This window comes from Lichenostomus cassidix, chromosome Z, assembly GCF_008360975.1.
Source record: "Lichenostomus cassidix isolate B80296 chromosome Z, HeHo_3.0, whole genome shotgun sequence".
Taxonomy (NCBI): Eukaryota; Metazoa; Chordata; class Aves; order Passeriformes; family Meliphagidae; genus Lichenostomus; species Lichenostomus cassidix.
The window spans coordinates 72,541,533-72,568,185 of record NC_139511.1 but is presented as its reverse complement, the minus strand read 5'-3'; the positions used below and the strand labels follow the sequence as shown (position 1 = coordinate 72,568,185).

General features: G+C 43.9%; 1 protein-coding gene across 1 annotated transcript in view; it reads left to right on the top strand.

The window, feature by feature from the left end:
- LOXHD1 (lipoxygenase homology PLAT domains 1) overlaps nt 1-26,653 on the top strand; it is a 149,048-nt gene that overhangs the window by 14,715 nt on the left and 107,680 nt on the right. The window contains exons 2-4 of the mRNA XM_085043463.1: nt 1,529-1,643; nt 11,492-11,572; nt 12,375-12,559. Coding sequence (XP_084899589.1) covers nt 1,529-1,643; nt 11,492-11,572; nt 12,375-12,559 — 381 coding nt within the window. The remainder of the gene's footprint in view (nt 1-1,528; nt 1,644-11,491; nt 11,573-12,374; nt 12,560-26,653) is intronic.

Genomic DNA, 26,653 nt, shown 5'->3' with positions numbered 1-26,653 from the left:
TTTGCTCTTTTGGTTGGAATGGTGATTAAATTTCTTTTTGGTGGTGTTTTGAGGAAGGAGTGTTATTGTGGAAAAAAACATTTGATGCTCAGAGCAGAGTTACAATACATTTTTTGAATATATATAGAATAGAATCTTTCAAATATATATAGAATAGAATAGAATAGAATAGAATAGAATAGATATGTGAATAGATATGATTTGTGATGTAGCGAGGGAAAGATGGATACTAACAAAATATGTAATATTTCTGATGCACCCATGAAGAGGGATATTTTTATAGCATTAGTTGTGAGAAATCTCATACTTAGCAGTCAGTCTGTGCAGGATGAAATGATGAAAGTTTAGTCTTTCCTGCATCTTGTAGGTCTGAGGTCGAAAAGCCATCATTAGATAATGAACATCATGTTGTCTAAAGCCAAAAATGGCTATCAGGGTGCTTGGTTTGGCCACAGGCAAAGTTTTGTAATTTCTTCCAGTTCTGTCTGTATTGAGCCAACCAAGTCATGTCCTTCAGTAAAGTAACCTGTTTTCAAGCCTCGAGTCTTGTTCCAGCATCACTCATCATCCTAAGAAATGTGTGTCTGACTATTATTTGAATCTAACTCTGCCTTTTGGCTACTGGATCTTGTCATGACACTTGAGTAAAAGGTACTTTTTAACTTGTGTGTTCCCCAAGAAGATATATGTGTGTGTAAATAAAGTTGTCACTCAGTCTACTACTTGGAAAGATAAATAGATAGAGTTTTGAGACTCTAATTTTATTGTCAGGGGGGTTTAGGTTGGATATCAGGGAAAGGTTTTTCCCCCAGAGGGTGCTGGGCTCTCCAGGAGCATTTGGTCAATGCTGTCAGGGATGCACAGGGTGGGACTGTTGGGGTGTCTGTGCAGGGCTGAGAGTTGGACTCAATGATCCTTGTGGTCCTGTGAGAGACTGGAAAGATTGATGTCTTGTTGAGCAAACTTTTTTTGGCCCTTCCAGGTCCCTTCCAGTTCAGGGCATTTTGTGATTCTCCTCATGATTTACCATCTTGTCTCTGGTAAAATCTCCAGAACAACCAAAATGCAAAATTCCTGGCTGTAGTGATGTCTCAGCTTCCATACAAGCACCTTATCAGAGCAAACAGGAAAGTGTCCATTGCATTGACATGTGCATAAATGAAGAGTGCCTCAACAGCTTTAACACTTCATATAAATTCATCAGCTGTATGTAACACATGCACATGCATTACGTTAGGGGAGGCAGCATCTTCACAGAAAAGTGTTTTATTTGCAGCAAAATCCATCCTAACCCAATCCCTCCCTGCCCATGTAAAGTGTCTCCAGCAGTTACAGTTTGATGTGATGATTTTTGACAGCTGAGTTGCCTGGGCCATGTCCAAGAGGTGGGTTTGTTTGGGTGGTGGGTGCATAGATCCACCCATGTGGTCTGTCTGTCAGCTCAGGTTTGGTGATGAATTGGATATATGAAGTATAGGGTGAGGGCTTTCTCCTGTTGTCCTGATGGGTTTTTTTTCTCCTTCCACAGTTTACGAGGTGGTGACAGTGACAGGAGATGTCCGGGGAGCAGGAACTGATGCCAACGTCTTTGTCACTCTCTTTGGAGAGCATGGGATCACTCCCAAGACTCATCTCACCAGCAAGTAAGTGTCTGGAAGGAAATCTGTATCTTTGAGGCCTGTCCTTCAGGGGCTGTTAAAGCATTTTGATGAAACATAATATCATGCTGATGGATGCGGAGGGAATAAATCTATAAGGTATTTTAAGATCACCAGGGAAATCTGAATTTTTGCCATTGCGTATTTCTTACCCAATCCGTTGCAAACCTGCATTCCCTTCTGTAGGTGGAAATCCATGTTATATAAGGCTCATACTTGCAAGGTGTGGAGATATTTGCTTTTCTTAAAGCTTAATTTAGGAGCTCCCAATTTAGGAGCTGAGAATATTCATTGCCTGTTGGAGTGGGCATGATGGGCTACATTCCCATGCCTAGATCCCACAGAGGTCTCCATGCTAGTCAGGTACAGACAGAAGTGTCCTTGAATGATTCTGAGGAGTAACTCAGTGGGTTTGAAGTGATGTTGGTAGATAACCACCTACAACCAGCCATAGGAAATCTGAGGCAAGCAGAAATGGAAGAATATAAGCTGATTCCCAATTTAGACTGCTTACATCCTAGCTGCTGTGTGCCTTGCTGCACATCACTGTAGTTGCACATCACTCTGGTGGCCCTGTTCTATTTTCCTTGAGCTGGTGTCAACATCAGCCTATGGATGCAACTTCTCATTTCTTATCAGTATGTTGAACTTAGTGGAAGCCATATTTTATAATTTAAGAACCTATTAAGAGGCTTTTGACTCTCTAAATAGCTTTCTTTCTTTTTTTTTTCTTTTTTTCTTTTCTTTTTTTTTTTTTTAATTTAAAAGATGAGCATAGGGGCCAGCAGGTGCTCATTTCCCATGAAAGCAGGATGACTTTTAACAAAGTACCAGCTCTGCATGTACTGATTTCCCTTTAGCCAGGCAATTGCACTAAGATAATGCAGAAATCCCTTCTCCGGAGGGTCTAGGAGAGGCTGTGTGTCTCTGTTTTTTTGGTGTTCTTATTGTTTTGGTTTTCTTGAAATTGTGTTTCAGAATTATTAATCCTGTGCTAATGTCACACGGTAACTTCACATTTTCTCCATTTCTACAGCACTGACAAGAGGTACCTGCAGCTATTTTAAATTTTACCCTCAAAAGAGCTTCTCTTCCCAGTGAAACAACTCAAACATGAGAGTCTGTAAAGAAAATGATATGGGAATGGTAAAGAAAATACATGAAATTTCAGCCCTGTTTGCCATATTTGAAATTCAGAAACCAGAGCTAGGCAAAGGAGTTCTATTATTGCAGCATCCCTAGAAACACCAGGAAGAGCTTCCTGATTGTCTGTTATATGTTGATATGAAATGCTTTGTTTCTGTTGTGTGATTTTCATCCAGACAACCCAACAAACTGACAAAGCGGAATGCCACTTTCCTTGATTTAACAGAGAAGGAAACTGAGGCAAGGAGGTAAAAGAGGACATGGTTCCATTGCAGGTCAGTGACAGAGCTGGGAGCAGCAGCAGCAGCAGCTCTGCTGGGCAAAGAGTTTCTGGCCTCCAAACCTGCCTTGTAATATTTGGCAAAGCCATCAAAGCAACATCTGCTTTCCAGGGAGTTGTCTTGTGGTCAGCATTTACATAAATAGCCATTTCACTGGGAAAGCAGTCATCTGCTTGTGGCTATGGAAAGAATCCAAATATCACCCCAAAAAATTAATAAACATACTCTATGCCCTCTAGAGAAGAAGTCAAGAGATCTCCATAACAGATATCTCGGTCAGCTGTGGCATTAAACAAGCTACTGGTTGTGCAGGTGGTCTTTGCAAGCAGTTTGGTTAATGCCTGCTCTTCCCTCCTGCTCTTCCCACTTTCATTTTTTGAAAGGAAAAAGAAAGGACACACAGAGATTATTTTAGGTTGCAGCAGCAGCACTCTGAGCTTGTTCAGACCTGAGTTAGCATTTTGGGCTTGGTCCCTGTTGCTGCGGAGAGCAGATGGCTGAGGTGCAGTAAGCAAGGATGAAAGGCTCAGGAAGCCAACCTTCTGCAGTTCAGGGCTCTTGAAACTGGTCCCGTAGGAGGTGACCGCTAGAACTGCAACTACAGCTTTCCACTGGGGGTTTCCCAAACATCAGCAAAATTTCTGTGTCTCTAAGCAAAGTCTGGCGCGTTACAGTGCTCCATCGAGGAACTGCGAGAACAAATCTAGTCCAGATGTAAGAATGCCTGCAGACCTGCTTAATTGATAGTCTTGCCTCCTAAATATGAAGTAAACCATGAAACAGTCAGTTTGCCACCCCCCGCCACCCCAAATTTGTTATGCAGCTTCGTGAATATGGCAAAAGGATGGAATCTCATGCATCTTTCAACTAAATGTTTACACGAGTTCACTTATGACTGCAAATGCATGACATTTTATAGGTGTTTACATTTCCCCATGTAGGACAGACAGCTAAAATATCATGCATTGCCTAAAGATGGTACTACCATTTCAGCTTCTGGTTAGAATGGGTTTTTCCTGTTTCTTTCCTGACTGTGTGCTGGTAGTGAAAGTCATGACATTTCAGGTCTTTTTGTCGTGCGTGGTAAGGGGAAGACATGGCAAGCTGATGAAATATCGTGTGCTTTTAACATTGGCCAACAATAAGGTAACTCTGAAAGACACAAATCTTTGTTGTGACTGGTCAGGAGGGAAACCAGTGCTGGAAGTGGCAGCACTCAAAATCTGAGCCTAGAGAAGGGTTCCAAAAGGGAGGCTGCAAGAAAGGACATGGAGTGACAGGACAAGGGGCAACTGCTTAAAATTGTCAGAGGGCAGGGTTAGATGGGGTATTAGAATGAAATTATTGGCTATGAGCATAGTGAGGCCCTGGCACAGGTTGCCCAGAGAAGTTGCCCCTGGATCCCTGCAGTGTCCAAGGCCAGGCTGGACAGGGCTTGGAGCAGCCTGGGATAGTGGAAGGTGTCCCTGCCCATGGCAGGGGATTTGGAATGAAATGATCTTTAAGATCCCTTCCAGGACAAATCATTCTATGATTCTGTGATTTATTTAGGAAAGGAGCTTTAGTCAAGCAGTGTTTAGGAGCTGGAAGGGGCTGGAATGGCTCCTCCTTTGAAGTCACTGTTGGTCAGTTTGGGGGTACAGCATCACTGCTGCTGGACATGGTGGGTGGGTGCTGGCAAATTGCTGCTTGAGCCCAACAGCTCTTGGCAAAATCCTGCTTCAAAACTCAGCTCACACAACTCTTCAGTTCCCCATCTGCCACGCTGCACCAGATAGAGCTCAGCCAGAAGCTAAAAGCACTACCACAAATGAGTTTCTTTCCACATCTCCATCACAGACACGGTGAACACCAAGGCTTTGCCTGGTGGCATTTTGACAGCTGTCAAGGCCTTTCCCACAGGTGTGAATTGATCCTCTGTGGTCCAACACTGACCAAAGAGTGCTGATTCACCACAGAATTTTATTTCTCCATGTTCATGTGCTTTCCACCAGGCTGAGGCTGGGGAAAAAGTACAGCACTCGGCTGGGAGTGCCAGCTCGTTCACAGTTTTTAGTCCAAATCTCTGTATTTCTTGATAGTGTAACTTTACAGTGTCAGGCTTATTTGGTCCAGGTGGGGACAACTGCAAATAGTATTCATGGAGAGACTTTTCCTTTGAGGAAAAAATAGAGGAAAGAGTTAAGAGAAGATTTAGCAGCTATGGCAGTTCGGAAGATGAAATAATTGGTGACAGCAGGCCTCTTAGTGAAGGATTTTTTATTTTTTTAAATTTCTGATGCTGAAGACAATTAATTGGCAGTCACTTCTACCTGCTCTTGAGTGACTATACAGCTTTTCCTGTTCCTTATGCCAGCAAATACATATGAATGGCAGAGTGTCTACAGCATAGTCTTTAGAGGATGGTAATGTTTGCAGTTCTAATACAGTTAAGCCAAGCCCAGTGGCGGAAGATCTGATTTTGTTGTTTAACCTCTCTGGAATAAACAGATATTTAGCTGCTCCAACTGCTGGTATACATCAGTGGCAGGAAAGAGAGCTTATTTACTCTGGGCATTTAATATAATAATTTAGGAAGGGTTATATATTTGGTGCAGAAAGGGCTGCTCATGTTAGGAAACCCCAAGTGCAGAAGGGGAAGGATTCTCCCATTGTTGCTGAGGTGCTGCTTCAGACATGAGCTGTGATCCTTTTCCTTTAATGCCACGGGGTGTTTCCCATTTTACAGCTGTTTATGTATCTAACTGTGCTCTGATTTATATCTGTACAAATCTGCAGCACTTTCAGTGCACTCTGAAGACTTAATGGTCTGGGACGGCGTTAAGTAACAGCACATTTTGGAGTTCATATTCACTTTCAAAAAAGACTCTACATGGGAATTTTTTTCCTCTGTCTTGTTCAGCCTTATTAGCCAGCCTAGGTCTGGTACTTCAGGAACAAAATACCTGAGAGGGTGCTTAGACCGAGGTGTTGAACAGCCTAAATGTAAGAGTGGGTAGAATTGGTGTATGTATAAATTATAACCCACCGGCAGCTACACATGTAGCAGCTGGTGGCACAACTACAAGGAAGGTCAAGCTTTAGAGAGAAAAACAAGATTTTGCTTAAAATAGCCAGACTTTTAAGGGAATTCAGCTGCTATACCCAGGTCCCTGCTGATCAAGTGTCAGCTGCATTTTTCAGACTGTAAAACCTGGCCAGTTTTCCCCTTGGGATGAGAGTAAGGTGTCTTCCTGTAACAAACTCAACCATTCTGCCTTGCTCAAAATCCTGCCCCTATCCCAACTCATTAATGTCAGTCTTAAAAATGTCTGAGCTCATTCTCATCAAAAATTTAAAAATATTTCTCCACAGGAAGCAGATGAAAATTTCCAACAGAATAAAATTTACCTCCAAATCTGGCAAAGTTAATGTAATCAAAAATGTAATTTAATACTGGGAAATACTGAGCAACCTTTGCACTGCTATTGATGGCACTGTTTGCTTTGTATACATTTTCTCTAAAAAATAACAGCCAAACTGCAGGTAACAAAGACATCCTCAGCCATGGCAGTAGGGTTGGAAAGAAATTATCTTTAAAGTAGTTTCCAAACCAGGACATTCTATGATTCAATGATTTTATGATAAAGCATAGCTAAGATTTTTTAAATTAAACACCACTACTTTATTTTGTTTATGCAAATCACACCACCAAAGATGAAAAACTGATATTAAGATGATGCTGCTCCATGCAGTACAAAGTAAAGGAGCACTTACTCAACGTCTGTAATTAAGGCTGTCTGAATCTGTACCTGAAATGCTTATAGATAAGGCAGAGTCTGTTCCAATGTGTCCTGTGACACTTTGTAAAGTTTTGGGGTAAATTCAGGCTCCCACAGTTTTGAGCTGGTGCTTGGCTCCTGGGTGTCATCATGCTGCCACAGCCCTCAGCAATTCATCTCATCCAATTAAACCCTTTCAAGGGGGTCTGCTTTTTCCACCAGTTTTACTGTGCCTGTCTAAGCAGGATTCATTCAGCTGGTCGATAATGTCCTTGGTACAGAGACATTGACAGTGGCTGTGCTTTTCTGCTGGTTTCTTTTCCATCTGGAGTGGTTTTGGACGTATGCTGCCTCACGTGGTATTCCTAGCCGCCCGCTGACTGATGCTGTCAGCTTCATGACAGCAGTCTTGGCTAAATATTTGCAGACCAAACTCCCTGGAGCATGTGTTGCTCGAAGGAGGAGGTTAATGATGCTGCTATTGGAGCTCTGTGCTAAGAGTAAGTACGGTTTGAACATATGGGGGGCTTTTTTGTAGTTAGGCTGTTAGTTTGTACAGGACAGTGTCCTCTCTCCAGGAGGGATCAATAGTGAATGTGTAGGAAGGGACAGAGGGATAAGGCCAACACATTGTCAGCATTTTTCCGACTTTTGCATCTTCTGGCAAAGTGCCATCTTAGCCACAGGCCTGATAATACAGATTCACACAGCCTAAAATGTACTGGCCAACCTGAGGATGAGAAAAGCTGCCTGTGCTGTCAAGCCATCAAAACAACAGGCATAGACCAGTGCTCATCCCTGCCACCTTTCCATGCCTCCTTTTGCAGATGATGCCGGCTGAGGGGTGGAAGTGGAAATCCTACATGAAAACAGGATGTGGAGAGAGCACATTCCAGCAATTGCAAATATATTGGGAGAGAGCAGGCTTTGTTGTGTGTTTTAGGGAAGAAATTTCCTTTCTGTTCCTCTCAATTGAGCTCTGTCACACTTTGAATTTTGGGGGATGTTTTGGGCCCCTCAGGACAAGAGAGACACTGAGTGGCTGCAGAGTGTCCAGGGAAGGGAACGGAGCTGGGAAGGGTCTGGAGCACCAGGAGAGGCTGAGGGAGCTGGGAAAGGAGCTCAGCCTGGAGCAAAGGAGGCTCAGGGGGACCTTGTGGCTCTGCACAACTGCTGACAGGAGGGGACAACCAGGGGGTCAGGCTGTGCTCCAGGGAACAGGGACAGGAGGAGGGGAAATGGCCTCAGGCTGGGCCAGGGGAGGTTTAGATCGGATATTAGGGAAATTTTCTTCACCAAAAGGGTTGTCCAGCCCTGGCACAGCTGCCCAGGGCAGTGGTGGAGTCGCCATCTCTGGGAGGGTTGAAAAGCCATGTGGATGTGGCACTTGGGGACATGGGTCAGTGGTGGCCTTGGCAGTGCTGGGGATGGTTGGACTCGATGTCCTTTGAGGGCTTTTCCAACCCCAATGATTGTGTGATTCTATGATATTCTACACTGCCCACCTGCAGTGCATGTTGACCTAGCAGATGAACCAAGCAGGATTTCTTTTTTCCTAGAGAGTGTCAGGTTTTCGGATGGTTTGTTCTGTATGACCTTCCAAAATCATCCCCAATACCCAGCTCCTCCAACTGCTGCTAAACATCAGTGGCAGGAGCAGGCAGACCTGTGGGCAGTGTTTCAGGGAGATGCAACCAAGAACTGACTCCTTCTAATGGTTTAATGGAGCATATTTAAAATTTTGTTTGAACTGACATCCAGAATAACACTTTGTGCTTCTGTGCAGCCCTTAATCCATGGCAGTTTTGCTGTGCACAAAGCATTTGCAGGTGAAACACCTAATGGAAAGGCAATTTAAATGATTTTTAAGCAGGGATTCAGAGCTAAATTGGTTTAAGTTACTCCATCACTGCTGAAGGTCATTATTTTTATGCCTCTGTTGTGATCTGTATCCTGGTTTTCTGTCTCTTCCTAAGCACTCAGCTGTTACAAGGTTGCTGTTAGTTGATCAAAAGTGAAGACTGTTCTCTACAAACATTCAGAATTTCCACTTCAAATGTGACTTTTATTTAGGTGGTGGGATCAACTCTTTTGAATTCACCTTCATTAAAAATATATATATATTTACTAGTACAAATGTTTATTTTATGTGCTTTTGCATGTAAACCTGCATCACTGAGGCTTTCTTGTTTTCAACATACCAAGAAGGAGCAAAACACTCATGGCACTGGCTCTGCTGTCTGTGCCCATGGCCTGCAGATGAGATGAATGCAGGGATTTCTAAATGCTGCACTCAAATATGTACCAGTCCTTGCCGAGACTTTTAGCAGCCAGCCACTTACCCAACCAGGGGACAAAGTGTTCTGAATGATTGTACATTTGCAGCACCGCAAGCAGTGCAGCCTGCAGGCAATTACTCAACTGAAAGAATCTGAAAACAGCTTCAGATTAAAAAAAAAAAAAAAAGTAAGAATTTCATATACTAGTCTTTGATGAACGTCCTTGGATGTTTCTTACAAAGCAATTGGGAAAAATGCTGTAATAGAATATGGAGAAAACACAGCTGCTGAAGCCAATCAAATATGTCAAATTAAAAAATAAATCCAACTGAAACATATTTCTGGGGTAGCCCTGGTCTGTTATTTCAGATTAATGAGAGAGCTCTAGTGAAATTCAGTAGATCTTTAGACTAAGCTTATGGCCCAAGGTCCCTGGGTTTGAACCCAGTCAAGCCCAAATGTTGGAAATTTAGTGCTGCAATTTCCAAGTCATATTTTTCCTGCTTTATTTGTCACCAGGGCTGTGCAAGCCAGTGTGCTTCATTGTTTGATGTAACAAGTTCCTTATGGTAATCTGGCTGTGAATGTTTTACCCTAGTCCTAGCCTGAACCAGACTCTGACACGGCCCAGCTGTAATTTCTCTTTTTCTTTCACTCTTTCTATTTTTTAGGCTATATTTCAGCGTAGCCATTCACTGGGGATATTCCCACACTCACTCTCCCCCCACACAATTGGCAGTGCTAGAGGGAAGGACAGGATTTTTCTTTCCCCATGCTGTTGATGCTGAAGATCCATCTCAAGGGAAGAGACTTGTCAAAACTCTTCCTACCTTTCAACAGCAGGAGTTCCCAGGGGTTTGACTCCTGGACTGTCACGTTTTCCAACACTCCCCCAAGCTATTTCAGGATGCACTAAGCATCTGCTCAGGGGACACTTTCAGATGCCCTATAGAAGGAGGTTTGCTCCCCAGCATCCATCCCAGCAGCAGTCTGTGGGACTGCCACAAGCCAGCAGCCAGTGGGACTGGTGCACCGAGAGCTTTGGGCTGATTATTCTCACTTAATACTTTCATGCCATCTCCGTAGCAGTCTGCAGCAGTGCATCGATCTCCGAGCCAATGCGGGGAGAAGCTGCTGTCATTACGATGCTCATTCAAGCCTGACAGACTAATTGCCTTGCTGCTTTCTCTCCAGCAGCCAGGTTGGGGGAGGCTGAGCTGGGTTTAATTGTCTCTTGTCTTCACGGCAAGGTTAACCATTTTAGCCTTTTCCTACACTGGTGCTGCTCCCGGCGCGGGGTGTGAAACAGCAGAATGGACGAGAGGAGGAGGAGGAGGTTGGGCAAGGGTTTATCAGAACACAAAATGACCTGTAAGCCAGGCACATGCAGGTCCTTCACTGACATGAAGAAGAGCAGTGAGCAAAGCCGAACCCCCTTGCTGGGATTATTAATATTCATTAACTTCCTGCGCGCAAGCCACTTGTCACTGTGGCTTTATGCTGCTCAAGTGCTGTGGTTTCTTGTTCATTTTAATATGACTTCTGGATTTTGCTGTGTTTAATCATCCGTAGCCATGCTTAGCAGCCACGGGGAAATGGGGGTCCATCAGGGAGGGCAGGTGGGAGAGGTTGAGTCTTCAGTGTTTTGCCTTGATGTTATTCATAGTGTTTTTGTGGAAAATACGAGCTTGGAGAAGGATGGAGGTGCTTGCCAAGGATCACACCGCAGGCTAGAGGCAGAACAGGGAATTAAATTCTACATCCCCTGACCTGGGCCAATAGACTTTTTATTACTTTTGCACTTGCACCTGTGAAGTACAAACTGCACACTTAACACTTCACCAAAAAAGTCAAACTACTTCCTTCCTACAGTTGTTTTACTTGGAATGAGATTCAAAACACAGGAGAAAGCATCAAAGCAAGTTTCAGTAGTTGTTTAAAAAAGTGATGGGAGATGGGCCTGGAAAGTTGGATGTGGTTGGATGCTTTTTTCTCTGGCTGAGCTCTGGGCAGGTCTGTGGCCACACAGGGAACTTGCTGGGCTGTGGATCCCCTTTGATGCATGGAGGCTTGGATGACAGGAGAGGACAAGTCTGGGAGTGGGACTCTGAGACAAAAAACATATTGCATTTCCCCCAAAGCTCCCACCTCAGCTTCTCAAAGAACTCTTAGAGTCTGAGAAAGGAAAAAGTCTGCCAAATGTCAGTGCTTAGAGCATCCAAAACTTGTCAGGGGTAGAGGGCATTGAAAACTAGGTCTTTCCAGCATTAGGAATGACACTTCTTTATCTTAAACGTTAACACTTGCGTGCTTGCTGTCAAGGCTGCTGGTTTCTCACACTACCTATTGATGCATGTGCATTTCAGGAGCAGCACAGCCTTTGAGAGGAGCAAAACAGATGTGTTCCGAGTGAAAACCAATAACGTTGGACAAATAAAGAAAATAAGGTACCTGCACAACGCTGCTACCGCAGCACCTGCTCCGTGAGGTGCTAATCGGATGACAGGCTGCAGAGGTTTAAGCATTGCCATGTTTTATTCATTATTTCTTAACGTGCTCCCATCAAGGTGAAGTTAAGGGGTGGTAAAAGCTTGTTTACTGCCGAAGATTTGAACTGAAGTGTGAAATCACCTATGGTATTGCTTATAAGTATCAGCGCTCCCCACCAAGAATTGTATTTCTGTCATATGCAATCATGGGGAAAGATGTTTAGGACTGTTTTTATGTCCCAATGGAGGTAAATGGGGTTTGCTATCCGCTTTTGCTAACTTAGTGTAATGTAAATGATAATTATTATGTTTAACCACCATCTGACTGACTGATATAAAATTTAAAATTAGCAAGTAGTACAAAGAAAGCTGGGAAGAGGTGGTTAAAACAATGTAAGAGGAGAATAGAGAAGGAGGGGTACTGGGTGGGAAGAGTCCCTTATGTTTCAGATATGCAGTATAAGGTGAATGAATGCATATGTTGAATGAACGTGGAGGTGTGTGTATGTTTGTGTGCATCTCCTTGCAGATAAAAGATTCAGAGATTCACCTCTGCTCTCTGCCCATATGGAAGGCTGTTATTTTTAACATACCCTATAAAAGCCCGTAAGATCTTTGAAACTCTTTGCATTGACAGCCATAAGCAGCCTTTTTGTGTATAGTTGCTCTAGCCTCGCCTTGTATATAATATAACACAAAATTATGGTGCTTTGTGGCCAGTCTTAGCCAGAGCACCAAACCAGGGCTGTTCTTCCTCCAGGATTGAGCATGATAACACTGGACTGAACGCTGGATGGTTCCTGGACCGTGTGATCGTGACCGACATGAACAGACCTCACCTCAGATTTTACTTCCCCTGCAACAACTGGCTGAGCAAGGAGGATGGGGATGGACTGTATGTCAGAGACCTCATTGGCAGCCTGAACCCCATGGATGTGCCCAAAAGTAAGGGTTTTCAAAAAAAAAAATACAAAACATCTTGGCTTTCCGGTGCCTTGTAAGAGAAGACAGGGTTGCTTTGAGATGATTTCATCACATAAAAAGTAATTGTGTAGTCTAAACTGATTTAAGTTTTCTTTATAGTCAGTGGAGAGAGATATAGGAAGATGCAAGATGTCTCCAGAGGGTAATTTCTTCTTCCAGTGTTAGATCTGACATCTTAGGATGGGATAAATCACTGTTTGGAGAAGCTCCACTTGCTTGTGGAGTACTGAGGGATCCATGATGACAACATTAAATTAGATTGAATGGCTCCATGTAGATGAGAGGCCTCCTACTCTGAAAGACGTAGCTGCTGTCCCTGTGTGCTACCCAAAGAGGCAGCACAGATGCAGTCCTGTGCATAAAGTTAAATGTTTCCAGGCTCTGGTGGTGTCCTGCAGGATATTTCCATTAAGAGTTCAACCTTCTCGCTGTAACTCCACACTGGTTTTGCTGTGTGTGTGTCTGATACCCACATTGAGCTGGTGCCTGTTTTTTCAGCATGGTTTTAAGCTAATGATGTTGAAACGAAGCCAGCACAGCTTGCACACCAGACATGTACTCTCAAATTGGTACCAGCGTGCAGGCCAGGCAGTGATGTGTGGTGCATGTAACATGAGTGGGAAGGAGATGGAGATGGGAAAGAGGAGCCAGCAAACCAGCCTCAGGTGGGATGTCAGCACTCCATCTGCAAGTGCTAACAAGGAAACAGAGCTGTGTTTTCCTGACAGGCTCACCAGGGCACTGCTCCTTTCTGGGAGCTGAATTTTGGGCATGGAAGTGAAGGCCACCAGCCACAGGTCTGCGAGAAAAGAAAGCTGTATAGCTTGGTGCTAAAAAGACTTTTTAAAAAGATTTTTTTAAAAAAGATTTTTTTGATGCTAAAGACTCTCACTTGCCTGAATCTTGCTGGCCTTTCCCTGGTGGTCTGCATCCCTGCAGGTGGGACACCAAGGCTGTGTCTTTCTCCATCCCTGCATGCAATGGGTACAGATTTTTTATCACCTGGTTGGCAATCAGGGAGCCCTGAGGGTTGGTCATCAGGTGGGTTGCAGAGTTTCTCAAGACCTAATACACAAAACTTGTGCTTTTGCTAGTATTGAATCTTAGTGAGAATAATTAGTAGATGCCTTGCAATGATGTTGCTGACACTACCACTTAGGAGCAATTTTTTGGTAAAACCAATTTATTGCCAGCCTTAAGCAGTGCTGTGAGCATTGACAGATGCTCTAGAATGGCAAAGTATTGTTATTTTCATTGAGGTCATGTTAACAGTGAAAGAATACTCTAAACTGACCCAGAATTGTTGAGTAATTTTGCACTATTGAGATGCAACCTTCCATAAGAGTGTTGGTATGTTGAAGATGTAAGGATTAAAGGATACTGTGTGTGAGCTAACATGCACAAATAATATCCATTGACAAGAAATGTATATTGGAGCATTTTAAAAATGCAGACATCCCCAGGGTGGCTGTCACACGGGAATGAGATAACGTCTGGAGAATTTATCTGCCAAAAACCCACCCAGTTACTACTGGGGCTGTGTGTGCTGTAGTATGTTGCTGCTTTTTTAATCCAAATTGATTTGTGAAATGGAGAATCTAAGGACCCTCGAGAGGCAGGAGGGCTCTGGAGAAGGCAGTGCATGAGTCAAAGCAATGTACAATTAAGGAGAGGTTCCCTTGAGGAGGAATTCAACCATTCAATCTTAATAGATCTTTAAATGACACAACACCTTATCTGAATTTATTATTGCCCCTGCCTGGGAGAGATGATTCAAGGGAACATGTGTGATTTCCTCCATCCTGTTCAACACCTGTCTCACAGCAGGAAAGGACTCGTGGGCTAAACCACTGGTACAGGAGAGTGCAGCTCCAGTGAAATTGCTGGAGCTACTTTGCATTTCACGAGCAGAACATCCAGTCCTGAGCACTCACTCTTCTGCTGAAGTGGCTCTGGGTTATGGATGAACTGCTCTCCACGTGTTTGGCCCAGGGTAAATATGAGTAAGATCATCTCCCGAGCGTGAAAGAGGAGATTTAGTCAGGCGTTTGTCAGAAACGCATCAGCTCTCACCACCTTTATCAGGGATAAACCCCAGCCTCCAGTGGCACAGGCTGGGCTCTGCACGGAGGCAGGAGCTGGGCTGAGGCCAGAGGCATGGGTGAAGGGTTGGATGCCTTCCAGGTGGCAGGTCTGAATCTGTAAGAGGAGAGGGTTAGCTCAGATATCTCAGGTTGCAGTTCCCCTTGAACCATAATTAATGAAAGATAAACATCCCCAGACTGCTGTGGTGAACTGTCAGCTGCAAATGTAAATGTATCTGAATTAATTTGCCTCCCTCTGGATATGTAAAGGTCTGAAATGAGTTTGTGATATGATTTTTTTTGTGCATACAAGTCATTTGCCCTGAATTTGGTTGGGTTTTAGGGTATTTTGGTTTTTCTTTCCAGTGGATTAAATAGTAGTGTTTACTCTTTGAGTATTAATATTTTCTAGGCCCCTAGATAATGAAAAATTATGTAAGTTTATGTAAGGAAAGATTAGTAATTGCCTCCTAAGTCTGTGTTCCTATTAGCAGTGTTCAGTGCCATATTCTTCTCCTTTCTGATTATGTCTCTTCAATCACATCTTCAATCCATTTATTTCTTTAGCTTTTCTTTATAAACCACTCAGACACTGCTGTTGCCAAACTTAGCTTTGTGCTTTGCTTTCATGCTCCATTTGCTGTCACAGTCAGGAATGTTTTTGGAGGTAATCAAACAAGTTTCCTCCATGTTCCCTCTCCTGCAGCACCTTCAGCTTTTGATCTTCTCCCAGAGAGCTTTCCCATCTTTGTTATGAGAATTTTACCTTCCTCTTTTGAACTGGAGGTCACTGCCAGGACCTTCTCTGTGCTTTGTGTGGGATGGATGAGGACTTGAAAAAAATGAAGTCTTTTTCTTTGTCATATTGTTGCTTCATTGAAGAGGCATCTGAAACCTGTTTGAAGGGGGCTGTTGGTGCTTATACAAAATGACTAAGCCTGGGGCAGACTCAGCCTCTCTCTTGGTGAGGAGCACAGGCCAGACACAGAATTCCTGTAGATTGTGAGTTTTGAAGAGGTTAATTTAAAGGTGGGGGGGGGGAGAAGAAGGAATTATTAAAAATGCAAGAGTGTGTGGCAAAAACCAGTCAACATATAGTGGAAAAAATGGACACACACTCAAAAAACAAACGTAGAGTACTTTTCAGGATCCAGATAGAACTACCAAGGATAGCAGCAGCACTTAGCAATTGCAGACACCTGAGTGATTGCGTTTACTTATGAAGTAGAAGGAGCATAAAATGCCTCCTGTCAGGTTCCCTGTAGAATGCCAAGCATTTCTCAAGGAGAGCAGGTAACGTTTTAAGTGTTCCTGCTTGAATAATCCTCTATTCCCTGTATTCACATCCATGGCATCACATACCCATGGGCCTTTGACAGGGATAGTGTCACAGATTCTTATTTACCCAGCAGCTTCTATTGGCAGGCTGGATTAATTTACACTACAGGTATTAATTACAAGGGAGGGCTATTGTTCAGCTTTCTGCCGCTTCACTTGAGTTTATGAAGAGTTGGGATTGTATGACTGTGGCTGAGCCTTTGTGCAAGGGACCAGCTCAAAACTGAAGCCAGGTGCTGGTTTTCCTTTGAGTGTTGCCAGTTTTGGATCACTCTGAGGGTGTCTGGTGTCCTGCCAAAATGGTGGGGGAGGAGAATGTTCACAACAGCTTGCAGCTGCACTGCAAGATCTACTGGCCGAATGGAGGTGTAAAAGGATATGAAATTCAGGAGTCAGTTCACAGAATCACAGAATTGTTCACGTTGGAAAAGCCCTCCAAGACCACTGAGTCCCCAGCACTGCTCAGCCCACACTAACCCATGTCCCCAAGTGCCACAAGGCTTTTAAACCCCTCCAGGATGGAGACTCCACCACTGCCCTGCACAGCTTATTCCAGAAACTGGATTTCCCAGCCCATTTTTTGACACTTCCGAGTGGTCATGCATTATTTATGTCACTCAGTGGACAGACCCTCATGTCCCCCACGCCATGGTCACTCTCACTTGCCTGGGCCTTGCTGGCCTTTCCCTGGAGGTGTGCATCCCTGCAGGTGGGACACCACACTGTGTCTTTCTCCATCCTTGCATATGATGGGCACAGTTTTTTATCACAATCAGGGAGCCCCTGAGGGTTGGTCATCAGGTGGATTGCAGAGTTTCTCGAGACATAATACCAAAATACATTTGCAAGGCTAAGATTCATAAAAGAAGCTGTGGTTAGGTTGGGTTACATGATATGTTGTTTATCCAACAATAAACATCTTTTCCCTGGGGTGACCACAGTGAAGGCTGTTCAGCTGGCTCAGGTCAGTGTGAGCTCTGTGCAGGGTAACCTCCAGTTATGTTCAGAGCAAGGGAAACACATATTGGCTGTTCTTGATTTCCCTTGAAACCTCCTGCTAATCAAACAATTCTCTGAACATGCTTTTACTCTGAGAAAGCAGAATCATTCATTTGCAAAGGAGATGTTCACTCACGTGGTCCTTAAAATCATGTTCAAGAGCACAGAGAGCTGGAATTTAATTCAGTCTCCTTTGCAATTTTCTCTTATGCTAACCTGTCAAATTTTAGTCAAGGCTTTGCAACCTGCCTGTTGCAAATGAGGTTCAGGGCCAAGGGTTGATTTCCATCTGGTTTTCTGGCCATCAGCACCCTGAAATTATTTAGGATTGGACATGATGGGTTATAAATGTGCATGGCACAGCAACTCATGTCATACTCTTTCAAGGCTGCATATTCCCAGTAGGACAGAACTGCATGTGTGACATCAGACTGAAGAACTGGTTTTCTCTCTACTTTTTCTGGGTAAAGTTTAGTCTTATTTGGTCTACTAATAATGAATGTGAGGGGCACATTGGTGTGGCACACCTCAGCCTTGAGGATGGGAGAGTCCAATACAGTTGCATTGTGTTTAATTTTTCCATACTTAAATGTGTTGGAAATTGGTCGCCTATTGCTTTTCTTCATTATTATTATTGCTGTTATTTTTAAAAGGATAGCAAGATGAGATCAGATATAGCTGTTCTTTATCTAGGGGTGACTCTTTTGCAGTCAGACATTAAATTCTGCTTTGCTGAGACAAGAACCAGTTTTGAATGGGAAAGCTGTTGGTTGTGTCAATTCTGGCTTGATTTAGGGCTGATAGATGGAGCATTTGAGAGTTTATATATGGGAATGTCCTAAGGCTAATGGCTGTAAAGTCACAATGAGCAGCTGGGAACTGGATCCCAATAAAGCCAGATGAGTGCTGAGATGTCCCTCTGCGTTTGTGTAGGCAGAGGGAAGTCTCGCCTTTAAAAACATTAGAAAAGCATTTATTATCAAAGCATCAACATACTCTAGGTATTCTCTGAGGGTTTTAGATCCACCATGACCCAAAACTCATGTTTTTGAGCTGTGAATGTGAGTTTATTTCTTTCCTCTTTGAAGAAGGCTTGTGCTAAGCCTTCACAGTTCATTGTGCAGAGTTTTATTGTTGGCTCTTGGCTGACTTGAACACGTATGAGCATTGACCTGGCTGTGGTTTGAGGAGACACCTGGAGCAGCAGGTATTGGTGCACATGATTCACTTTGAGTCAGAAGCTAAATCCTTCCTTCCACTGATGCCTGAATTAGCCCACCTGAAAACAGAGGCCAAAACAATTAGGTGTATAAAAAGCAGACAGATTTACTCAAGGCCTTCAAGATACACTTGGGCAAGCAAAGTCTCCCTTGGGGACTACACCGAAAATGGACACAGGGTCATGAGCTCTTTACCTTTTATAAGTTTTGTCTCATTAGCATATTGGTCCCTAATTCTCTAATCACACCTTCAGGTAATGATACTGACAGCCCCAGGCCCTGCTTCCCCTGTCCACCATTGTTTACATATTTTTGGGCCCTAGGGCAACAAATATGTCCTTGAATCTCTATCCAGAGAGCTTTGTTTTGGTTAATGTGTTGGTAACAGAGGTTTTCAGCATTCTGTAAGAACACAGAACTACACCAAGTTACAGATACATGAAGAGGAAAAAAACCCCCCAAAATTATTACGGCATCACCATCATGGGACATGCATGTTCTTAGGGGCTGGGCTGGATCAGAACTGAAGCTGTGGTCAGGATTTCTCAATATCCTACTCATGTTAGAAACTCAGGTAAGGAGCAGAATTTGGGATGTGAGGTGCCAGTTCATGACACCCTGCTGTCTTTGAAACCTCATTTTATAAAAGGTTGGTCTTGAGGAGCAGCACAGGTTCCTTGTGGATGAGTCCCCATCCCTGGGGGGATTTAAAAGCTGTGTGGATGTGGCACCTGGGGACATGGGTCAGTGGTGGCCTTGGCAGTGCTGGGGGAATGGTTGGACTCAATGATCTTGGAGAGCTTTTCACACCCAAGTGACCTTTGGATTCCCCTGGGCTGTTTTTCAAAATGAGGTCACACAATTTCACACTTTTGGAAACTTTCATGATTGGAAAAATAAAAAAAAGATTGCTTCTAAGGATGCAGAAGTTGAGGAAGAGGGAATGAAATATTAATACATGTTACCTTCTCATCAAAATTCATCTTTATTTACTCTGAAAGCTGGAAGTGTATAATCAGCATAGGAAAATGCAGATAAATATATTTATGAAATACATATGTGTTGTTTACTTCTGAGTAATCGTGGGTACCCTCTGTGTTCAGGATGAGGCCTTGCTGCATGCTGAAGCTTTCAATAAACAGGGTGTGTAGAAGAAGCAATATCTTTTGCCACCCCATTTATAACACTGAGAAAAAAATTATCATGTTATCTGACATACTGAGTACCCAGAAATGTTTTTTATTTTTGGTCAAAAATACTTCCTTTGGTCTAACAAGGACTTTACTCTCCCTGCAAACTTCGCCCAGCTTATGTCACTATATCCAAAATGAAGCAGCTATGGACATTTTACTTGTCATATATTTTTTTTTCCCTGTTGTTTTTTATCTAAAGATGGGTAAAAGGAACAAGAAATGGGAATGTAGAAAGAAAAGGAAACACTGGTGACTTGCAAACCACAAGGAACGCACAGAGCTCTGAAATGGGATAGACAAACAGAGTAGGAATTCACAGAGAGAGGAAAAAATTTTAGAGAGGCAAGAGTGTGTGGCTGATATCTAGATCTCTGTGTACCCAATACAAAACAGATAGTACAGTGTGTTTTTGAAGATGTGTGATAATTTTGACTAATTATGTCTATGTTTAGAAGTTAATTCAGCTATCAGTTTTGAAATAAAGTAACTTTTTTTAAAAAATAGATTTATTCAAAGCAAGACTCAAGTACACAGCTAACAATATGACTTTTAGCACTACTGTAAAAATTATTTCACTCTTATTTCTGAGCAAAAGTGTTTAACCCAAAAGGGTATTTTCAACAATTTTTTCAATTTTGATAATAGCAGATCTGGGAAAAGCAAAAAATGGATATTTCTTTTGTGAAATATCTGCCTCTCACTCTCTCTCTTTTTTTTTTTTTTTTTTAAATGGGACCCCACCCTACGGCTGAACTAATGAAAAATGATGATAAATCTTGGAGAATTAGATGAGCAAGGATTTCTGCACTGCTGTCACAAGGTGCATTGCCCTGTGCTAAGCTCCATCCTTCTGCGACTAAACCACTATTGTCTCCTGGGCAAGGTCGTTTAAAGCTCACTTCAAAAAGTCATCATCACTTTGAAGTCACAGTAGGAACATCAGTTTAGCATATCCTACAAGCAAAGCCTCCTGCATGTGGTAGATTGCCTCTCACAGGCCCTGCAGAGGGATGATCCAGGCTGAATCCTAATATATTAACTGTTTTGAGGCACGCTTTGGTTTCCTGTAGGAGTCACAGAAAATGGAGGTGAATCTTGTGGTCTCTGGCCTGGGTGGGGAGGTCATAACAGGGCATGAGACACTGGCTGAGGGTGATGAAATATTCAACAGAGCTCGTGGAGTCACAGAATATCTGAGTACAAATGGATCCCCAAGGAACATCGAGTCCAAACCCTGGCCCTGCACAGGACAACCACAGAAATCCCATCCTCTGGACACTCCTTGAATCCTTTCCTTTGCCCATGTGTTGGGCCTCCTTGGGTGACAGCAATGATATCTCTTTTTAGAGAGCTCTTGTGAGATTAAAGAATTGCTGAACCAGGGTAAAGCCAGCCTTGCATCTTTGGTGCTGCCTCCAGTGACAGGAACCCCAAAGCCATGCAGAGGCTCCTCAGCATTTCTCCCCTGCTAACACTGCTTTGGCAGAGGTGCTCACAGCCAAAAGCCGTGGGATCATGGAATGATTTGGGTTAGAAGGGCTTTTCAAGGTCACCCAGTCCACGTCCCTGTGATGAGAGGGACATTTTCAACCAGATCAAGTCGCTCAGTGCTCTGTCCAGTGCAAAACTCCATCTTCTCAAGCATTCCCATTCTCCAGGTGTGCTTGTCATCAGCATTTCCAGTTTGAACCCTTGGCTAAAGGAGCTGTTCCCCACCTCTGAAGGCATAGCTCTTTAATAAAGGTAGCTGTCAATTACCCTTGAAAGAGATGAATTATTTTTGAGCTCTAAACCAACCCTTTGAATTCAATGCTTTTCTGAATAGGGAAAAAAAATCTTCTTTATCAGTGTGCTATTGCTTTGTGCAAGGGCAGGACACAATTTTGAGACAGAACTGTCTGCTGGTGAGCTCAGCAGAGCCCCTTTGCTTTTACAGGGGTTGCTTTAGGCTCTAGTTATATTTTGCCCTGCATAGCTGTCTCTAGGATTCCTGCCAGTGTATCACAGAGAGATGTGATGGTTGGGCTGGGTGGGTTTTCACCTCAGCAGCATTTGCAGAGACTCAGATGCTGAATACTCAAGGGCAGCAGGACACCTCCAATCAGGTGTTGGAGAAGCTAATCTGGGAAGAGATGGTTTTACCCTGGTGGGATGAGCTCTCTACCAGGGCAAACAAGAACTAAATTCAAAAGTTTGCTGTGAATCAAGTGTGTTGTGAGGCCAGGTCCCAGCTTTGTGCCCTAGCTATTGGCTGTCTGACATTTTAAGGATGCTCTGACCAGGAACTCTGTCACTGAGGGACATCTGTCAGCAGTGGAGTAAAGGAGCTTCCACTTTGACATGTCAGTCCTTTCCATCAAGAAGAGGTTTTCTCAGACTGTTCCTAGTGGGCTGGAATGACTGACTCAATCTGACAGGCAGGAACCAAGGCATGTGGATATTAAAACACAGTCCTAGCTGTGGCAGACTCAGGTTGAAATTGTACCTTGTCACCAGGTCCAGCCCCTGCCACTCCCTCTAGCAACAATTCTTTTCACACTAACCACAAAAGTATTTCTTTTCCAGCATTAATTCACAGACAGTAGCAGTGCCTCAGGCCTACCCACCCATCAGCCCCTTCCCAAATCTGCCCTCTCACTGCCAAGCAGCCCGGGATGATCTCAAACACTGCCACTCTCGGGAGCACTGTGAAAACAGAAGTATAATTGCTAGGAGTTGCCTTATGAGAAGAATCCATCGCTGCCTACGGCTCAGTTCCTTGCTTTTAACCCCACGTGCTTTGCCTGTGAGGGCTGTGACATTTCTCAGATATTGGATGCTGCTGCCCTGCTCTGCAGTAGGTCAGGCACACAGGAAGCAGGCACGGCTAGGAATTCACTGCGCCCTGCAGGAGGTGATAACCCTAGGTAATGAAGCACAGTCAACTCTGTTTTCCTGCCCAAATCTCACGCTCCTACTGCTGGAAACTCAGCAGATTGTGCCTAAACGCACTGTCTAATGCCCCAAATAATAGTGGATACTAGATTTCTTTAGGCAGTTCCATCCTATGGGGCTTCAAGTGACCATGATATCATATTGCTAAATAAATGACATTAACAGATGAGTATCACACGGCTGGACAGTCAGCTGCAGCTTGCAGGTGGCAGGATTTGGCTGAGATGTGTCTGTGCATTTTCCGTGGCTGCAGGCAGGACAGAGGCTGCACAAGAACAGCACCCGGGGGTGTTGGGTCTGGATGAAAATATTCTGGGCACTGTGTGGGGCTAATGCTGCACCTGGGATGGAGATGGCAGTGGGGACAGCCTGGATGGGGAATACTGGGGTTAGGAGAGCAGCAGCCCCATGCCCTTCATCCCCCAGGAGCAGTGTCAGGAGTGCATCCGTTTCATAGACACAAACCTCTTGGCTCTCCACGGAGAGAACCTGACTCCAGCCCAGAGTGCAAAATTAACCTTTCCTCTTGGCTGTTGAAAGCCAAGGCTGAGTTAATCAGTAGCAGACAAGCTGATTGACTGTCACTCCTCTGCTAAATTAATGCAGTGGGGTCACATCAGTGCCACCCCACTGTTTCCCAGAGATGGCATCCTGGCAATATCTTCAAATGCAGACACACAACTGCAAAGAAAAGGAAGGTGCTGTAGCCACACAGGGCATTTACACTTGTGCGTTGCAATGTGAAAGTGGAAAGACAGGAGAAAATAGCTACTGCTCTTCCTACTGGTTTCTTGTTAGCTGTTCTGCTCTTGGCATCTTGCAGTACGTGCCTCTGAAGATGCTAATTTTGCTCCTAGGAAAGCTCCCCTCCCTGTGCCTGTGCTGCAGTGAGCCTGTGCACTGCTCGATGGAGGCACAGCTTTTACATTAGCATTTTGCATGTTCTCGGTGCTAGGAGAAGCATTCAGGGAAAAAAAAAAATATCCAGGCAACATCTTGATCTGTGTTTTACAGACGAAGTCAGAGCCATGTATTCAGATTAAAAAAAAAAAAGCCAAGTGGGTATTTTTTAAAAGCTGCCTCTGCCACGGGCTTAAAGAACAGGGAACAACATCCACCCATGATCAAAATGAAGAGTGCTTGACTTATGGCAGATCTCTTCCTGGCTGCAACGAGAGCTTTTTCTTGCATGCTTTTAGCAGCTGAATCCTCACTGTCTTTTTAAGAGGCAGCATCCCTTTCTATTTAAATTGCTCATCCACCATGTCACTCTGTAAGATGTGCTGATGTACGAGGCACAGAAGGACCCCTGAGCAGCATGAAGAGCTCCTCTCTTTGCTGCAGCTGAATGTCAAATTGCTTAGAGAGGGAGAAAGTGCTGGCAAAAATTCAACGTGGCTGAGGGTTTGCTTCCTGGAAATGGAGGAGCTGAAATTTTTCTGGATGTAAACCTGAGGGTCAGGTATGGGGACAAGTTTGAGAGCTCAGTTTCAGAGATGTTAAGGTGAAAAAAAATTAAAGAAAAGACCTGATGACCACAGTCTGGGCACACTCTGTGAAGCAGGAATGTGCTCTGACCTCAGCCAAGGACCTCTGATGCTCTTGGAAGTAGCTTTGCCTACAGAAATACAGAAACACATTAGCACGGAAAAGAGCCATGCCAGGACAAGCCATGCACCACAGCCTTGCTTATGTTTTAGGGGACAACACAAAACCCTCACAGCACAGTGCCCTGTGACTGTCACCAGCCCAAATTGATGAGCCATCCATGGGCTCAGGAGTCAGCTTTGCCACAGTCCCCTCGTGTTGACCCTGACAGCTCCTTGAGAGCCCTTGGGCCTGCTGAGTGCTCTGAGAAGGAGGCAAAGGATATCATCCTGGACCTGAGATTTGAAATACAGCCATGCTGAGAAAACCTTAAAGGTGTTTGACCTGGCTAATAACTTCACTAGCATTTTCCTTGCTGGCCAGATGTATTTCTGCAGAAGGTACAATAAGCATGCACCTTACTTTAACTTTAATTAAAAAAATATGTTAAAAGATGTGCCCAAACCAAGCTCTGTGGGCCATGGACAGAAGTGGATGGATTTTGACTTTCCTGGAGATTCCTGCCCTGTGTTTGTTCACTGCTCCTTATTGCTCTTCATGGACTTCTTCTCTGTATGTCTTTCTTGATGCTCTGCATGCTTTGAGACATCCTTCTGGTCTATATTTCAGAGACATAAGGCCTTATCCTGCAAGGGGAATCTAATTTCAGCCCCTGTAGCTTGTCCTTTTGAGGATCCCGTTATCCCATCAGGTTCTTCTGGCTCCCAAAAAGTGGAATAGAAAATTAATCACTGACATCAGATTAAATATTCTAAAGGAAGTGCAAGGAGCAAAGCTGCTTGAAGAATGTGGTCTGTAATTAAAGATTGCTAGGTGCAATGGGTCAATTTTAGTTAGAGCAGCACGGTGGCCAAGTGGGAGCTGTAAACTGCACTATCCCCATCCTTGGCTAATGTAAATGACCACTTTTGGTGTTGGTATAGCTCTAGCAGGTTGTTAGAGCTCCATGAACTGAAGCAAAAGAGTTAAAGAGAATCATTAAAGCATTTTCTGCCTTGTCTGAGCCCAGCTCTGTTCTCCTCTTTCTTGTTATTTAGTATTTATTGCAGTTTTATCATTATTATTTTATTTGCTGTGGCATGTTTTGCGATGGGACGCCAGGGATGTCAGCTCGATTTTTAGCCTTTTCCAAGCACATTCATTAAACTGTGGCAGGTGATTTTCCCTTCTGTTTGGGCTCTGCCCTTGTATGCCTCACCCTGGGAGCTGAGAGCATCGTTGTAATTCAGGGGATTACAGCTGCTCCTCATCCATTTGCTCTCATGTCCTCTGCCTCAGTGGGAACCTGTGCACCAAAGCATCTTCTGTCTTTTAGAATAACTTTTAATATGCACTGATTATGGTGGAGGAGGTGGGAGATCTGTTCTGGGAGTGGTAACCCAGTGCTGGTGAGGTTCCAGTGGCTCCTGAGGGAATCCATTCCTGGAGCTGGCTGGGAAGCCCAGGAAAGATTATCCCCCAACTTTGCACTTGCCAAAGGGGAAGAAAAGCTGCAAACCAAGGATCGTGGTTAGTGGTTGGACTTGATGATCTTTTTCAGCCTTAATGATTTTATGATTCTGTGGTGCAAGAGGTTTTCTTTTTGCCAAGGGTCTGTGTGTGAGGAGAGCTGTGCATTTCAGCCTTTCACCCTTTCACAGAAGCAGCGTGCCCAGGACTCAGAAACACAGAACTGACACAGCACAGAACTTTCAGTGTCAGCTACCCAGGGCTCAGTGACAGGAACTCTGTTGAGGGCTTGCATGACATCATGTACTGTTCAGTAGTAGATTTTGCCTTCATTTTCATCTATTCTGCTTTGTGTCTTGCTGCCTGCCTCCAGTACTTGTTTTTTGCAGGAGATACAGCATGAGGTGTCTTTCATGGCTGTTTGCTTGGAGGAACAAGGTAATCAGGTGACTTCAGTGGTAGATTTTGCAAGTTGTTCATATTTGGCCCAAATAAAGTCACACTGTAGGTCATGGAAGTTTTTTGTTGGTTTCAGAAGAAACTTTGCTCACTTTTGCTGTCCTTGGGAACCAAGTGAGTCCCACCCTGATCCATCAGAAGAACTTGCTTCTCAAACTCACTGACTGACATGACATGTGAAATGTCCATGGTGTTCCTCACTCATGGGGTTTTGGTGCCATAGATCATGTATCTTCACAGTGTCACAGCTCCTGGGCTTTGTTCCTGTTTCCTCATTAAATGAAAATGACTGGATTCATTGATTGATTGACTGATTGATTTTTAAGGATGGGTGGCTACTTTCACATTTTTATTTCATGCAGTGTGACTGACATTTCAGAGAACAAGAGAATGTTTTGGGTTCATCCAGTTCTGTTCCCTGTTGTTGGCAGGGACTCCTTCCCAAGGTGTTGGTTGCTCAAAGCTCCATCCAACCTGGCCTTTGACATGCCCAGGGGAGGGACGTCGACATCTCTGAGCACCCTGTGCCAGTCCCTTATCAGCCTCCCAGTAAATAATTTCTTCTGTATATATAATCTAAATTTCTCTATTTATTTTCAGTTTGAATCCATTACTCCTTGTTCTATCACTATGAAATTATTTCCTCAAAACACTTGCCCAGTATAAACTAAACTTCCAAAATAGCTCTAGGACAGAACTGGGATCAGAAGGGTCAGGCCCGAGCTTGGGCAGACTCTGTAACTCATCAGTGTTCAGAAAAAGCAAAGCTAC